The sequence below is a fragment of the Larus michahellis genome, chromosome 4 (genome assembly GCF_964199755.1).
Source record: "Larus michahellis chromosome 4, bLarMic1.1, whole genome shotgun sequence".
NCBI classification, from domain to species: Eukaryota; Metazoa; Chordata; class Aves; order Charadriiformes; family Laridae; genus Larus; species Larus michahellis.
The window spans coordinates 16,676,836-16,693,164 of NC_133899.1; the positions used below are offsets into that span (position 1 = coordinate 16,676,836).

At 46.2% G+C, this 16,329-nt stretch overlaps 1 protein-coding gene across 8 annotated transcripts in view; it reads right to left on the reverse strand.

The window, feature by feature from the left end:
* SALL1 (spalt like transcription factor 1) overlaps window positions 1–7,389 on the reverse strand; it is a 248,287-nt gene extending 240,898 nt beyond the window's left edge. For 5 of the 8 annotated variants that reach the window (XM_074583104.1, XM_074583105.1, XM_074583106.1 and 2 more), the window contains exon 1: window positions 4,427–4,958. In XM_074583104.1, the coding sequence (XP_074439205.1) occupies window positions 4,427–4,502 (76 nt within the window). In that variant the 5' untranslated portion in view covers window positions 4,503–4,958. Of the gene's footprint in view, window positions 1–4,426; window positions 4,959–5,445; window positions 5,464–6,643; window positions 6,845–7,189 lie in introns of those variants that run through there. The other 3 variants (XM_074583110.1, XM_074583111.1, XM_074583109.1) reach the window with 3 other exon arrangements.
* Window positions 7,390–16,329: the final 8,940 nt, after the last annotated feature.

Genomic DNA, 16,329 nt, shown 5'->3' on the forward strand with positions numbered 1-16,329 from the left:
GGTGACAGGGGAATAGGGTTAGCAAAAGAAGCAAAGCTGATAAGGTGAAGCTAAAATAAACTACTAACTTCCTGCTAAGCAACCAGTAAGACTCAATTCGGGGGTCACTGGCAAGATATTGAAGTACATATTGTGATCTGAACCCTGTCACCTTTGGATGGAAGGAGGCTAGCAAAGGTTAAAACAGCTGAACACTTAAGTTTTTTTTTCTAGCACCAGCCATACAGACTCGAAGCAACAATTTCGCTGGCGCGTTTCAACTTTCATTTTTTCAAGACCGCAAAGCATATAGGTGCAACGCACCTTCAAGTGTAGAAAATACATGCAGCAAAGCTTCTTTGACGGGCATTTGGCAGGAGCTGCCCCTTTTGTTTTTTGCAAACAGTTCTAAGAAACGTAATTGTGTTTTCTGAGGGGCACCTCAAGTCACTCCAATAAAGATTCACGTATCCACAATTAAAGCATGAATATGGTTAAAAGCCAGTTATGCAATAAGCACAGGTACAGCTAAATATACTGGAGGGCTTGTCCTCAGGGAGCCAGATGCTACTTAGCATCAAAAAGATAAATAAGGTACAAACTAAAACATAAATATTTTGCAGCGAGACAAAGATGCGGGTTACGTAGGGGAAACACACACAAAATGGGTCTGAGCTAACACTGGGTTTAGACAACTTCCACCATATGGGTTTCAGTAATTATTTCGGAATTGCATCTGCATAAGTGATATTTCACAAGGCCCTCCACACTTCGGGCTCACCTTTGGAAGAAACACAAGTGTCTGCATTCTGAACCGACAGACTGCAGTTATCGCACAAAAAGGCCTAATTGTGTAACAAACTAAAAGGAGCCTAACTAAGCAATTATTTCTCTTAAGCATCCCTGTCCTTCAGATCCTACTAAAGAAAGCGATCATAATTTCTCTCATTTCGTGGGCCCAGTAACAATTACGTGGATGATCATAATGCTGCAGCAGGAATTTACCAAAATCCATTATTGACGTGAAAAAGCACTGGTTCTGACAAGCCTTTATATGGAAGGGCAGCAAATATTTTTCTCTTCCTCAAAATCTAGCTGACTTATTTCTCAGATATAACTTTTGCTTTGGAAAATTACGCTCCGAGAATATTCTTTCACAATTGGGAATGCAATTCCAACCAACACAAAAAAAAAATTCTAAAACGTCATGAAAGTGGCTGGAGTTATTAACAAAAGGAAATAATCCCACAATCTCCTGCCCACTTCCTACCAGTAATTAGTTACTTGTTGAATATAATTTACGCTGCAAGTAATTTCTGCTATTAATCTGAGAAACTGTTCCAGTTAATCCAATATGAACTTTATCAAACGTGCACATGCACAGGATTTTACAAGGGTAAACTTACTTATCCATTTACTGGACTAAAAATACATTTTAAGTGGAAAGTCTTCCTGCTAAGAGTGAACTGCACGAGCTTTGAACTTTTAAAAAAAGAAAGAACAGTTTAAAAAAAAATAAAAATAAAAATTACATGCTGTTGCAGTCTGAGGAACTTTTTTCCTATCGATCTTTAGATCTGAAAGCCTAGCAGAAAGTTTTAACAATCCAGAATTCAAATCAGATGCAAGAAATTTTCCCGGGGCCACTCTGTTCATTCGCTCAAAACACTGCCCAGCAGAACCTTACTGCAAGTGCCTGAAGGAGCAGCGATGCTACGTTTGCCTAAACCCTGCGCAAACTGTAGATGAATTAGCAAACCTGAATTCACAGGATGAAAGGAGAAGAAAGGAGCGCTTGGCATTTCGAGGTTTTGTTTTGCAATTTCAAGGCATATAATGCAAACTCGTCCCCGCCGCAGCTCACCCACCCTGTCTTGCTCAAGTGTGAGGCTGCTGCCAGGGCTGGGGACCCCGGAAAGGCGGAGGGTAGCTCTATGCTAATATTATTACAGCGTTCTGAATCCTGAAACACCATTACAAAACACACCCTCCAGGCAACTTACTCCAAACTTATCGTCTAACCATGTAAACCAGACATAACCTAAAACCATTACTAGAGAAGGGCGGGGGAGGCTCCTACAGATTTTATAGTAAAACACACCGCTTTTCCTGGGAAACCGGGCGGTATTTTTTAAAAATAATAAGCTTCGTTATTTACTTATTTAACTTACGATAGCCATGCAAACTAAACAAAAGCTTCACTTCCATGCCATAATTTCAGGCAAAATCCAGTTTACTTCAAGTACATCCTTTAGCAACAGGCAGGAAAGCTGCTCAGTTAACATTCCTTTCTCACACTCCCACTGTCTTTCATTTGAAAACGATGTGCAAAATCAGATCAAAAGACTAAAACAAGAAGAAAACGGCTACTTCTAAAAAAGATACTCGGAGGCGTTTTGATCTGTTCCATCTACTAAAAACAAAAAAAAGATAGCTAACGTCAAAAGATGCAATCATACAAAGTGAAGATGTGAAAAAGCCCTCTCTGCTTTCCCAGCAAGATAATTTCCATCTCAGCTTTCCCTTTCTCTGCTCACTTTTAAGAAGTTCCAAATTCTTTCACAGGAGGCTGATGAAAGGCAAATAAAACCCTAACGTTTTCCCCAACTCCTGCTCCAAACTTCAAGAGGAAGTAGAAATAATATCGGAAGAAAAAGAAATACTTTTACGGAGATGAGAAAGGGGATTATGCTGAGCAAACGGCAAAACTCGAGTGCACTCAAAGCGCACAAAACTCGGCGAAAAAACAGAAGTCGCCTCCCAGGAGCCAAGTGAACTTTTAAGAAGTGTTTCGGCAGAGACAGGCGAAGAAAGCGCTTAGATATTTGCTGGCTCACGAAGAGGGAGTCACAGGGATTTGGGGAACCGGGTAAGCGCTCGCAGAGGCAGGACAACATCCCCCAAACCTTCCGACTTGATTTACCATTCGGAGCCCGGGTCCCTCTCCCCGCGCAGCCGAGGGGCGCCGGCACCGCCGCTCCCGGGGCTGCCGGCGCGACGCCCCGGTCCGGAGGGCGGTTCGGCGGGCCCAGGGCGCCCAGCACCGCCGGAGCGCGGAGCGGCCGCGGGAGCGGAGGGCCCGGGGCCAGCGCTTCCTCGGGAAGTTGCCGGGGGAAGTCCGAGGTGCTTCCGACCGGCTGGGCCGGGCGGCGAAGGGGGCACCGCCGCGTCCCGGCCCTCCCTTACCTGCCCGCCTGAAGCGCTTCAGCCCCGCGGCGCCCTCCGCGCCCGGCGGGGCCCCTCGCAGCCCCCCGGCGCTCGCCCTCCTCATGGCCGCGGGGGGGGGGTGGGGGGTGTCCGGCCGGCGGGCGCAGGGGGGAGACGCTGCCGCCGGGCCGGGGGGCCCCGCCGGCCCCCGCCTTCCCGGCCGCGGCTCTCGCCGACCACTTGTCGCCCCACGTCCCGGTACAGGTACGGGCAGAGGCACGTACCCTCCGCCCGGCTGCGCCGAACTCTTCTGAAATCCCCCTTCTCCCAGAGGGGGAGGGAAAAGAGGGGAAGGACGGGGGCAGAAAAAAAAAAGAAGGGGGGAAAAAAAACCAAAGAAAAGATATTTCACACGCTCCCTCTCCAAATCCTGGCGGACACAAAGCCAGCGTTTATTCCTCGCTCACCGACTTGAGGTGTGGGGCGGGGGGGGAGACGGAGAAAAAAAAATAAAAATCAACCTTAGGGAGAGAAAAGAAGCCCCCGCGCTGCCCGGAGCTTCCGCGTCGGCGGCCGCGGAGCCCCTCTCTCCGGCGCGGCGGCTGCGCGGAGCCCGGCGCGGCGGCAGCTCCGGGACGGGGCGATCGCCCCCGCGGCCCGGCCCGGCGGCGGCAACTTTTCCGCCTCCAGGAAGCTTTCGGTGCAGGCGGAGGCCGGGGCTGCACGGCGGCGGGGCAGCGTCCCCCGCTCGGGGGGACTGGGGGGGAGCGGGAGCGCTGGGGTCCGCGGGGGTGTTGCGGAGGGGGGTGTTGGGGGGGGGCGAGAAAGTGGGTGCCCGGGGGGGGTTTTCCGCCCCTTTCAGGGGGACGGCGCGGGCAGCGTGTGTGGCCGGACGGGGCATCCGTCCCGCGGGGCTGGAGGATCAGCCGCTCCGCGGCAGCCCCACTTTGTTCCCCCGCTCCGCGGGGCGCGGAGAAAGGCGCGGATCCATCTCCCGCGGGCTCAGGATGCCAGACCGCCCCGCGGGGGGAGGGCGGAGGGAAAACATCAAAAAACGGAAAGAGTTTGGAGTTTCGTTAAGAAACAGGCGAAACAAAACGCTGAGTTAAAAAAAAAAAAAAAAAATAAAAGCCAAGGACTTGGACCAAAAGCCCAGAAGGAACCCCTCCGCACGTAACTCCGGGAGAGCCTGCTGTCCCGCTCCGCTGCCCGGCGCGGTCCCGTCTCCCCGCAAGGTAAGTTTATCTATTTTGTGTGTGTTTGTGTTAAAATGTGTGCGAGGGAGAGGAGAAGAACTCACCATTTCGCTGGGATAACAAGGCCAGATCGGGGTCGGATTGGAAATGCTGAGGCTTCGCCTGCTTCCTCCGCGACATGCTGGCTCAAACATCAGCTGGGGCAGAATAAAAAATTACTAAAAAAAAATCTTCTCAAAATTACGGAAATCGAGCCTCCCCCCCCCCAGCCTCCCCAATCCTCCGCGCACCGCGCATGTGTCCTGCTATAATTATGATTATCAATAATGCATTGCGATTAATCATAGAGGGGCTCTTTGAAAGGCGATTGGCACATGGCCAGCTCTATTCAAACCAGCTCGCCTTAATCAATTAGGCGCTGATTTGCTGGAGACCCTTGTCTCTCCGCCGCTCCCACCCAATGAGTCGATCCATGTGGCAGGAGAAGGGGCTGGATTTCCCCAAAGCTGTTTGGATACAGTTTAACCCTCTTAGCAACCAGCTGGGGCTGCATCGCGCCATCCCGGTTACTATAGGAATGTGTCTCCCCTCGCCCCTTCCTCCAGCCCCGACGGGCTCCCCGCGCCCCCCCCCCCTCTCCGTTTTGCGCTGTATTTCACTTTTTCCTTCTTTTTTTTTAACTTTTTTTTTTTTTTAAAGCCCTCCCTCGCCCAAAGCCCCGACCCGCGGAGGGACGGCAGGGTAAGCAATAATCGATGGGAGGACGCACGGCTGCGGGGGGGCGGTCGGCGGGGAGCAGCGGGCCCGGAGGGGCGGCCCCGCACCCCGGCAAGTGCCTGCGCAGGGGGAGCCCCGCTCCCGGCCCCGCTCCGGCTGCCGCCGGCCCCTCTCCGGCGCTGCCGCTCGCTCCGTCCCGCTGCTGCAAAAAGTTTCGGGTTTGCTTTTTTTTAAATCCTCTTTTTTTTTTTTTTTTCCTTCTTCTTCTCCCCGCATTTGCAAATAAAGATCCATCTTCGCCCTCCCCCACCTCTCGCCCTTCACACACCCCCCACCCCCTCCCCTTTCTCTTTCCATATATCACGGGCCCGAGGGGTGCTGAAAATAGGAAGGGTTTGTCTTTTACCTCACACATTCCCAGGACAATTAGGGCTCCGCCGGGAGCGGCGGGCGGACCAGGCGGCCGCTCCGCCCCCGCCCGCCGCCCCGCGCCGGTTGGCTGCGCCCGGAGTCAATCCCGGCCCGGGGGAGGCCGGGGCGGGCGGCGCGCCCCGCTCCGCGCCGCTCCCCCCTCCACCCCCTGGCGCCACGGGTGCCCCCGCTCCCCCGTGGGACTGCTCCCGACTTTTGTTCCCCTCTGGGACGCGGGAGCGGTGCCCACCCGCCTGCCGGAGGCGGCCGCGGAGCGCCCGGCGGGGAGCGGCCCGCGGGTGCCCCGCTGCGGAGCCCGGCCGGCCGTCCCGGCGTGCGCGCAGGCGGAGCCGCCGCGGACGCTCCGCGGGGCCGGCCAAGCTCCGCGAACTTTGTGGCTGGGTTGCGCGGCGCGGAGGGGCGGCCGCTGGGGCTCCGCCGGGCGGGGACGAGCCGGTCCGGCGGCCGGTGTGGCCCCGCACTCCCCCGGGGTCGGCGTCTGTGCCTGGTCCCGAACACTTAGAGCAGCGGGACCCTGGGGGCACCGCGCTCTTACCCTGTCACACGTCCTGCATCAAACTTTTACGCCCGGGTGTTACTTGCAGAGGAGGAGCCTCTTACAAACAAATTTCGCGATTTTGAAATAAAAAGTCTAGTTGCGAAGAGGCTACAGGCGATGCTATTTTTAATGTCTCGTGTACCCCACGATACGCGCACACGGGGGACGGAGGGAGCCCGTTCCCCACGCTCGCTGCTCCCCGCGCCCCTTCGCGTCTCACTCGGGGCCGTGCGGGAAAAGTTACTCGGCAAAAGCAGCGGAGCGGGGAGAAGCGGGAGCGCAGGCGGCTTCTTTCCCTCCACCCTGACCCATCCAGTGCTCTCTCCTCCCACTCCCCCCGCTGGATTATTTACTCTGCTATAGAAGCTACTCCTTTTTCCCGTATTAATATTAACAAACTCTCTGTAAAAGCAAGAGGCTGATCAGATACAACTCATTTCAATTTCAAATGAGCCGGTAAAACCTAGAGAGCGAGCGAGAGGAGAAGGGAGAGAGGGAGAAACCTTCCCATTCGAGGAACCGGCTCACTCGCGTTTTCTTCTCATTACTAAACGAAAGAGACTGTAAAACGTTTAGCGAGAAGGGTGAAAAAACCCAAGAGCCGCAAAAAACAAACAAACAAACGCATACGAACCGAAAAAGCCTCCCAGGTGCCACTCCAGTATTTAGTCAGCGGTGCAAAGTGGTCACTGACGCTTCTTTTCATTTCTGCACAGGGCGAGCCCCCTCCCTCCCCGCAGCATTTGGTACAGTAGAATTTGAGAAAAAGACAAACGAAGCTATCAGCGGGGATGATGTTGAAGAATGAAGATAATAATGTTGCTATAGGTGGTACTTCACATGACATTATTTTTCACTGAATATTTAAAGAGATGTTTCGGCAGAGATGGATACACTCAGCGCAGGCTGTCACCCTCCTTACCCTGAGACAGTGGGAAAGAAACCGAACCTGAACGTATAGAAACGCGCACGGTACTTATAGCTACCCACACGTAGATGCACACAAAATACCCACGCGGATCTATTTACACATCTGCGTCTGTATTTCTAACTGTATCCATCACTCCATTAGCTTCTCACGCTTTCTAATCTAGCCGCTCTCCCAAAATTATTCGCGTTTACAATTTCATTATACATTTGTCGATTAAGCCTAAAACAAATTTCCCCAGATGCGCAGTACCTTTGCTTCGTGGCTGGAAAAAGGCGGCCGTGGACTGGTAATTAAAAAGCAACAACAGCAACAACAAGAAGAAAAACAGCGGTTTAAAGAAAAAGAAATTAATCTGGAGAAATTAAGTTTTATAACTTTTTTTTTTTCGTTTCTCTTCTCCCTCGCTAGCGTATAAAGCGGCGCCTGGTATTTCATCTAGGACCGCTTGATTATTTATTGTTTGTTTTCCTCTCCTTCGCTGGGGGCCGGGAGGGGTGGGGAAAGGGTGGGGGCAGAGCAGCATTGCCAGGGCTAGAGAAAAATCGGTCTTTATTGTTGTTGATAGCAATACATCAATTAAACGTCATTGTCTCTAACAGAAGTTGTGAGAGTTCACAAGCGTAAATACTCTGATCTTGGGTTTTCCCTCTCGAAGCTCCAAATGACAGTGACAGATATTTTTCTCTCGCCGCCACACCTTGGAGATTTTTTTATTTCCACACCACCCCTCTCTCGGATTATTCTTTTTAATGGAGGTGGGAGGCTTTCTAATGTGCTTCAATGCAAATCAGCCTGGCTGGAAGGCACCCGTGGTGGGGATCGATCTCCAGTTCATTGAGATGAGCACTGAAGGGAGATGGTAAACAGGGGATAATTTGCAGTTCATTCTGCTGAGAGACGATTTCAATGAGATGCAACACACTAGACTGGATTATTGTTATTAAGGTTTGCGATCAGACACAACAACCTTAACGCGCAGGGGTTAAAAGCTACACAATCCCCACATAGTTATAATACATCGTTAATAACGATCTTGGGGGGGGGGGGAAATCCAATTGATTTCATATTTTCTGCAAATTTTCACCTCCGGAGCCGCTCGGAGGGCGGACTGCGGCGGAGCAGTGGCTCTGCCGGCGGAGGCAGCCCCAGGGTCAGCCCGACCTGCGGCACCGCCTCGGCTCCGCGCCGCCTCGGCGCAGAAATTAAAGCGCTGGCAAGAAAACGCTCTCTGTATAATCCAACCATTCACGTTTCCACACTGCAAAAACACCCGCTTTTCACTTAGCAGGGCAGTTGGGGTCTTTTCCCCCCCTCTTCCTCTTAATCTGCTGTGTTCTCCTTTTGCCTTTTTTTTTTTTTGAACTAAAAAAGATACACTGCACGGGAGTTTCAAACGTCGCTTCAGCTGACCTCTCAAGCAAGCCGCTTTTCAGCTAACATAGGTTACATATATTTTAGAAACGCGTGTAATTAGGGGCTTCCAGATGCTGCAGTCAGCTGGGAACTTGGCTTTGTGCTCCGATGTATAATAAACTTTTGAGACAGTCCTGGGGCGCAGCTACCCAGGGGCAGCGAGCACCAGCCATCCCGAATGGTTTTATCAATAGCCTGGATCACGCTATTCAGTATGGAAATGGCAAGTCCTGTGACTGTGTGGGTTTAGGTATGACTACTTCTGTGGACATGCTGTCAGCACCCCCTCTAACTCCCCTTGCTCTCTTTAAAAAAAAATTAAAATATTTTCTAATAACAATTCCCCTTAAAAGAAAAAAAAAAAAGGAGGGGGGCACCAGAATCGAACCCTTCTCCATTATTACTGACAACTAATAATTGATCATTGCTCAAACCCACAAGCTTTTAGCCGCATAAGTGAATCGTAAGCAATACGGGTTGAGCCAAAGGAAAAAGGAAAAAAAAAAACAGAGGGAAAGAGCCTCTCCCTCTTTCTCTCCCCCGAATCCCGGAGAATCGCAGTGATGGGGAACTCCCCCGCCCCCGAGATAAAAATGAACATGACTAATGCCATAACCAGCCAAGGTGGGATTATTTAATTCAATTCTTTCTTTACACATTTGCTGCCTTTTGTCTGACCTGATGGCTGGCAAATTTTTACACCTAGCTGTCCCTTTTGAGTTTATTGATGAAGGTGCTTCTGAAATGATTATCAAGAGATTTACAGCCATCACTACCCACCTACGGGAAAAGTAGTAAAATCAATCCCTCAATCAATCAGACCCCTCTGTGCATATCTTTTTAATCTGCTCTTTTAGCTGTTTTATTACAACACGAGCATTAAATACGTTTGTTTCAAATTTAACACGAATGCCTCCGAAGGACTCTGTCAATTTAGACATAAATCATGGAGTAAACAAGCTGGATGGAAAATCCTCTTTCTCGGGCAAGAGAGTTAAACCCCAAGGAATAATAATAAAAAAAAAACCAAAAAACAAAAAAACAGCTATATCCCGCATTAGTGTATAGGCAACTATTCTGTACATACAGCCCACAAGGCAGAAAAAAACCAGAAAGATAAATATGCAGCACTGCAAAAGACTTCCATGCACTTTTACATCACTACACAGAGAACCTAGAGAGTGCTAGTAATTACAAATACTCTCACATCCTAAAGCCTATCATTATTTCCTCTATTTGATATCTTTTTTTTATAGCAGAATGTCTTATTTCCCATGTTAAAAAAGAAACTTTTCTCTATTATTAAATGCCATACACTTGAGAAAATATCTTGATTTCAATATTATTATTGATCCCAAGGTATCACTCTATCCTTTATACACTTTTTTTCTAGATTAAATAAATAAATTAGAGGGTATTTCAGGTAGGCTGCTCAGATCAGATATCTTTCCCACCATGTGTTACACAGTGGTCATCGTATGTGGACAGAATGAGTCTATTAGCTCTATAGAGAAGCAAGAATTTTATTTGATGCTACAGGGGAAGTTTTCTCTGCAAGCCACATGCCTTTACATCCCAGTTTAATTTTTTAATTTTTTTTTAATATCCTTGTTTATCACAGCCATATAAAGCCACCGTATGCCTCCCACCAGAAAACTAGAAGTTTAGAAATGAAGTGACAGAGATTTCTCCAGCCGTAGATACAAAATTTTAAAAACCATTCTGGGCTGCAAAGACATCTTCCAAAGACATATTGTGATGTCTCTCATCACAGAAATAACTCTGGGTAGAACAAAAAAAAAAAAAGACACCGAAATATGTACATGTCAAAAGAAGAGTAATGAAAAAATACATCTGATATCGGATGATGAGATATAACTAGCTATCAATCAAGATTTCCTCCAAACATCTTCCTTTAAGAAAAGTGCCTTTATACAGTAGGAAAACTTCAGTCACGATTGCGGTGCAGCCAGGTATCTATTCACAAGATCTATTCACAAGAGCCTTAGTGTAAATTTTTTTAAAAATTTCACAGTTATAATTTCTTTATCGAAGTACTATTTAAAATAGTATAAAATATAGAGGTGGGAGCCATTTAAAAGCATGTGAAGGAGTAGGACTGAGGGATGTATTTTCCAGGATATTTAAGTAAAAAAAATGTTTTTAAAAAAGTGTTCCCTTCGGATTTACTTACCTTTGAAACAAAATTACACAGCAATTATGTAGTCTGTCAAAATACAAACACAAGGCCAAAATTTCACATGGCAATTTCCTCTGAAATAGAACGTACAGATGATTTCCAACAAGGTAGTCACCTAACAAAGAAAGACCTGTTGTCGTCACAAAAAGATTTTCATTGGCAAATCAGATTTACAGAGCGTGCATTTTTATTTACGTTTTAAGGTTTCATTTTAATCTGGAGAATATGCAGCAATTATGGGATAAACATGTCTCAGACCTCAGGGGAAAAGTTGCCTGTAGAGTCCCAAGTTTCTTGGCTGATGAAATGAACCCGACAACCCCTCTCATTTTCGTGACATATTTTTGATTCAAATACAGTGGAAGCATTTGTGAGCACATACATTTTGTTTGCATAATATTGAGGTGCCCTGATTAATGCGTGGTGTTTACAACGTGAAAACTGTCATACTCTTTGCATCAACACAAGAAGCCGGCCTGGCAGCCACTAGTTGCAATAAAGTAAATGCCTCATGAATAATGTTCCGCTTTCCGTGCCTGAGCTAAGTACAGTCCTCTCGATCCATGTTTTTGCCCCCAGTTTGGGCCAGCCTGTTAACAGAATTGGTCTGCAATGGCAGTGTGGGAAACATACCGCTTGGAGCACAAATATGTTTGCTCACAGCCTTGCACGTGCGTTATCTGGGTCTTGTGGGGACCCCTTTTCCTCCTGGAGCCATCTCATCCCCCAGCCACATTTTTGCAGTTTGCTTTTCTTCCCACTAGGGATCATTTAATGTCCAGACGGCAACAACAGCCATCACCTACCTCAAAAGGTAACTCCAGGAGTTTCTGATTTATTAGAATAATTCTGTAGCAGGAAAGAGGGGGAAGAGTTGAGCCCTGAGCTGCCAGCCAGCTCTTACTGAACTATCAGCAGACACTACACCAGTGACCCAGAGATAGCCTGGAAAACTACTGCTCCATAAACCCAAGATCATACAGTTGCCACCTAGAAAATTAAACTCACAATTTCCTTTCCTTCCCTAAGAAAAGCTCAAGGCACAAGATTCAAACAGACTTAAAAAAGACCCTTCCTCACAAATCCAGAAACCGGATTTGGGGTCAGAAAAATTGTTTCCATCCTTTACATGCTTTATATGGTGAGCTTGGATATTCATCCTGGCTGTACAAACTATTTCTTGAATTTCGCCCAGAGTTACTTATTGTGTGTTTTGGTCCTTCTTCACAGAACTTCAAACTCCATCTCCAATGGAGTGTCCAGGATTGCAGAACACATTTATTTGCATGTTGTAAGCGGCTTTCTGCAGTGGAGCCGGCTCTCCGCAGGACTGTATGCAATCACTAAGCTCATCTGAGCTCGTTCCTAGCCAGTGGCACCCTAGAAGCACCGCCTGAATAAGGATTTAAAGCCTGAGTAAGTTTTAGATCATACTACAGGCATTTGGTGCAAAAATCATACACGCAAAGACAAACGCAGCCCCAGTCTGCACTGGTTCAGCAATTCAACCGTCATGTACCTACTGCAACAGGCAAAGCAAGAGGGGGAGAGTCATACTTGAATATAATAGGAAAACTTCCATCAAACACCAGTGCTTATTCTACAGCCATTTGGAAAGCTCAAGGATACGTCATATACTCACTTCTGAGACCATGAAAAGCCACTTTTCTTGTCCTCAGAAGTTGGCAATGCAAGTGCCCAATCCTAAACGCGTTATCGGTGAAATTCATCCTTGTGCAGGAAGCAGAGCACCGACAGGGCAGCACGGGCAGCGTTCCGGTCTAGAACTGCACATGAGCGAATCTCCAGCAGGGGCTAACTGTGATGATCGAGTACGTCATTTCTGCCCACCGTCTGTCACTGCCCCGCGCCTGGAAGACACTGTCCCATAGCCGAACTGGGGCAATGGGCAGGTGTGCTCTCCCAGCCTGTGTATGGCTGGTGTGAGCAAAATGTTTGCGTGACATCCTCCGCCAGCAAGGGATGGAAATCTCCTGCATGGGGCAACAGTGCGTGGTATGGTAACCTCTTAAGCTGCTCCAGCTGTTTGCAAATAAAGTATGCGTCTAAGCCCCCAGTCTATACAAACTGATTTCTGAGAGGAGCTGGGTTTGTGGGAGTGTGCCAGATCAGGCCCATTACTAACTTCAGACGAGTGTAAACAACCGCTACATAGAAAAAAAACCTAGAGAAGGCACCACTGACAACGATTAGCATGTAAATAACATCCCTCTTAGTAAGATGTCTTTTGCTAATAGGTTTAGGTGACAGTTGCATACCTTTGCACTCCCATACATTTTAGGGCTTGATGGCACTTGCTCTCTCTAAAGTTTACTCAACCTGGCTTCTTCTGCAGTTGAAGCAGCTTCCGTTTTTATGCTGCACCAAAGCTGAAGCAAAGCTCTAATATGCAAGAATTACAGTTTCATGAAAACATAGAGCCCAATGCATCGTATATGTAGAGAATTAAGTGGAATTAAACAAAGGATAAATATGGTTCATTCCCTCCTCTCCCTTCAGCACTGTCCTCTCTGACACTGTACATGTAATCTCAAGACACAGTAACATTGCTGCGCGGACTCTGTTCAAGCACTATCATTCACTTACTCTTTGTTTCGCTCCTAGAATTTTCTAATAGCAGAATTCACTTTCAGCCAGTGCTGCTCTCCGAGGGCCGCCAGACCTGCTGCTCCTTCACCCCACCGGTAATGGATTGCGCCAGAGCAGGACAAGACCTGCCCATGTTCAATGATGGGAGTCACACCGAGCAGACGCAATTAGGTAAACTCAGCACAAAGGTAAAAAGTGAGATGGACGTAAGCCTAATGGGGGAGAGATAGGTACATCTACAGTCAGGGCCAGCACTGCCACCACCAGCCACGCAGAGCGTGCAGCTGCCTAGGGCTGCAGAATGTTTAGTAACACTTTCCTGAGCTAGTGACTGTGCCTTGCGAGGGGCCTACGTTTAATGTTTTGCCTAGAGCAACAAAATCCTGTGGCTGGTGCTGGATGCCATATTCAGGGAAGCCTGCAGGAACTGCTTGCTGGTGACTGGGAAAGCACTCACTGCTTCTCTAAGCAAAACAACTATGACATTTAGGACTTCAGCTCCCTAAACCACCTGTTCAGATCTGCTAATCACAGGTAATCTTGTCTTTTCAAGGGGATTACTCAAAGACAATAGAAATACTAAATAACCAAAGACAAAAACTGTTACTGGTAATTGGCATCCATTTCTTGTGATAGCACACAATTATTTTTGCAATAATTGTAACCAGTAACACACTACAGAAAGTTCTCATGGGACCGACTCTCCTTCCAGAAATTATACTAATTTCAGTGTAGAAAGGTGACATTATGGAACACTGCTTGGAAACATGCATGTTATAAAACTAAAAATAAATATATGCTACAAAATTTGAAACTAATTGAAAATACTTTAATTTTGTGACAAACCATATTGTAAAGGTTTACATTGTATTCAATAAATATTAGCCACAAATCCTAATCTAACCCCAGATTTCACTTGGCCCAAGACTTTGGGAAAATCCAGGTGTCAGCTCAAATTTTGTACCCCTTTGACTACCAATTCCAGTCCCCGTTTCAGTAGGTAAATCCTCAGTAGTGGGGCCATGTGGCCAAGGAGCAGGGCCAAAACTGCCTTGGAGGCACTTGGCCTCAGTGCTCCAGTGGTCCTGTTTGCCTGTAGATCCTATGATTTCAGGATGTCCAGGAGGTTTGTGTGTGAATCTTGTCATCATCTTAGAAGAATACCAAGGAAATTTTGTAAAGTTTCCCTTCAAACATTTTTTTCAAACCACGTGGCTGTTACTGGATAGGGATTTAGGCTATCCCAATGGAAAACAGCTGCACTTTTCAATACATAGCACACAAATTTATCAAGTAGCTCAACTGCAATGTATTCTAGGTTCCTTGAAAATGAAAGGCTGGATGAGATGATCTTTCAAGGTCCCTTCCCACCCGGGCTGTTCTATGATTCTATGACAGGGCAACGTGATTTTACACTGGACAGTATTATTTGCATATTTACTGCTTTATTATATCTTCCAAAATCAAATAATCAATATAATTTGGACTTTACTGTGGGAAGAATGAAACTGCTTGACTGACACATGATGGTGAACTAACTGCATTAGAAGCTCTGGCTCTTTTATTTCTCTTTCACTCAGGAAAGGGCAAAAAATCTGGATTTGTTCTGTACAAAATTGCAATACAGCAGGCTAAAACTTTCCCTCTCAATCTAAAAACTTTCCTTCTCAATTTAAATTCATTTTAAATTGTTATGCTTTACAAACTTCCAAATGGGATTCTAATTGTTGACAGACATTTTACATTACATGTGTCTATCACTTTGATTTAATATGCATTTTCAATGAAATTTAAAAAAGGCCTCTAAGGTGGCAATTTAACAGCAAGACATGCTGTGAATTTTAGATATAAAAAATATCTAGTTTTCAAGGGGTTTTTGTACATGTGAAAATGGCCCTCCAGAAAAAAAAAAAAAAAAAATCAGAGAACGTCTGTATGGCTGAATTATCAGAAGCTAAATATCTCCAAGAATATTACCTACTGTTTTAGTCAATCACAGTCATCAGAGGCAAACCAGATTTTACATTTATGCAGCATTTCAGTACTGCACTTCAAAAAGTATTAACCATGAAAGAAATAAAATGTATTTGGGAATCCTATGTCTGGTTTATTACATCTCATGACCTGATTTAATTTTCTTCTACAGAAAACCCGCATTGAAATGTCTGTAAGTAATAGGTACTCCTTGTCAACTTTGATAAGAGACATTTGAAAGGAATTCCAAATGTATTCTGAAAGATAAGAGCAAAGCTAGCTTTTCTGTGTCCCTGTAAGAGTGGAAGCCAGACCTAGGAGAGCACACAAGCTACAGGAGAGACCTGTTCTATATCAAGTCTACTTTTGAAATCATCAGAACTCTAGTTAATATATTGGCCTTAAATCTATAGACATCGACAGCACAGTGGGAACAACTCTGCATCTTTAACTTAGAATTTGTTAAACTAAATATTAGCTACTTTTAAATACTTGCATTTTCTTCATAACTTTAATACAAACATCTTGGCTTTGGCTGATTTTATATAAATAGCTTTAGATCATCTTGGCTTAGTGGTCCTGCAGGGTGTCCCAAAAACTACACTTGATGGCAAGAATAAACAATCATTAAACTTCAAAGACTCCCAAAAAGTCTAGTTATTTTGATTTAGGGGAATCATTTAAATTAATCCCTATGTTTGTGTAGAAAATATGTAATGTAATCCATTTCTCTGTCTCCAGCTTCAAGTCACTTACCATTGCATTGGAAAAAAAACCTGCTTTACTAATGTTTCCTGTCTTGAGAAACTGGGGAAAAAATGAAGACTTCATATCTTTTTAAAGAATTCTGGAGAAACAAATATTATAATACACAACTGTGTACTTATATCTCCACATAACTGCTGTTAAAACTAACACACACAATAGAGCTCTTCAGTGGGAGCAGTAAAACCAGATTTTATGTACGTGTGTGTACGTGTATAATCTTTTTCTAACAAAAGAGCCAATTACTTTTTTTTTTGAATGGCTTTCTGCCTTAGCACCCCAACTCAGCTGAGTACTGTTGTGCTACAGAAAACTCAAGGTCACCTTTGTAACGTATCTTCTGTTTTGCTGAGCCTCTTTTAAAATTGGGGAGAAACTTTAATAGGATGAAGAGCTTGGGTTTTAATTTAATTTTTACTTTAAAATT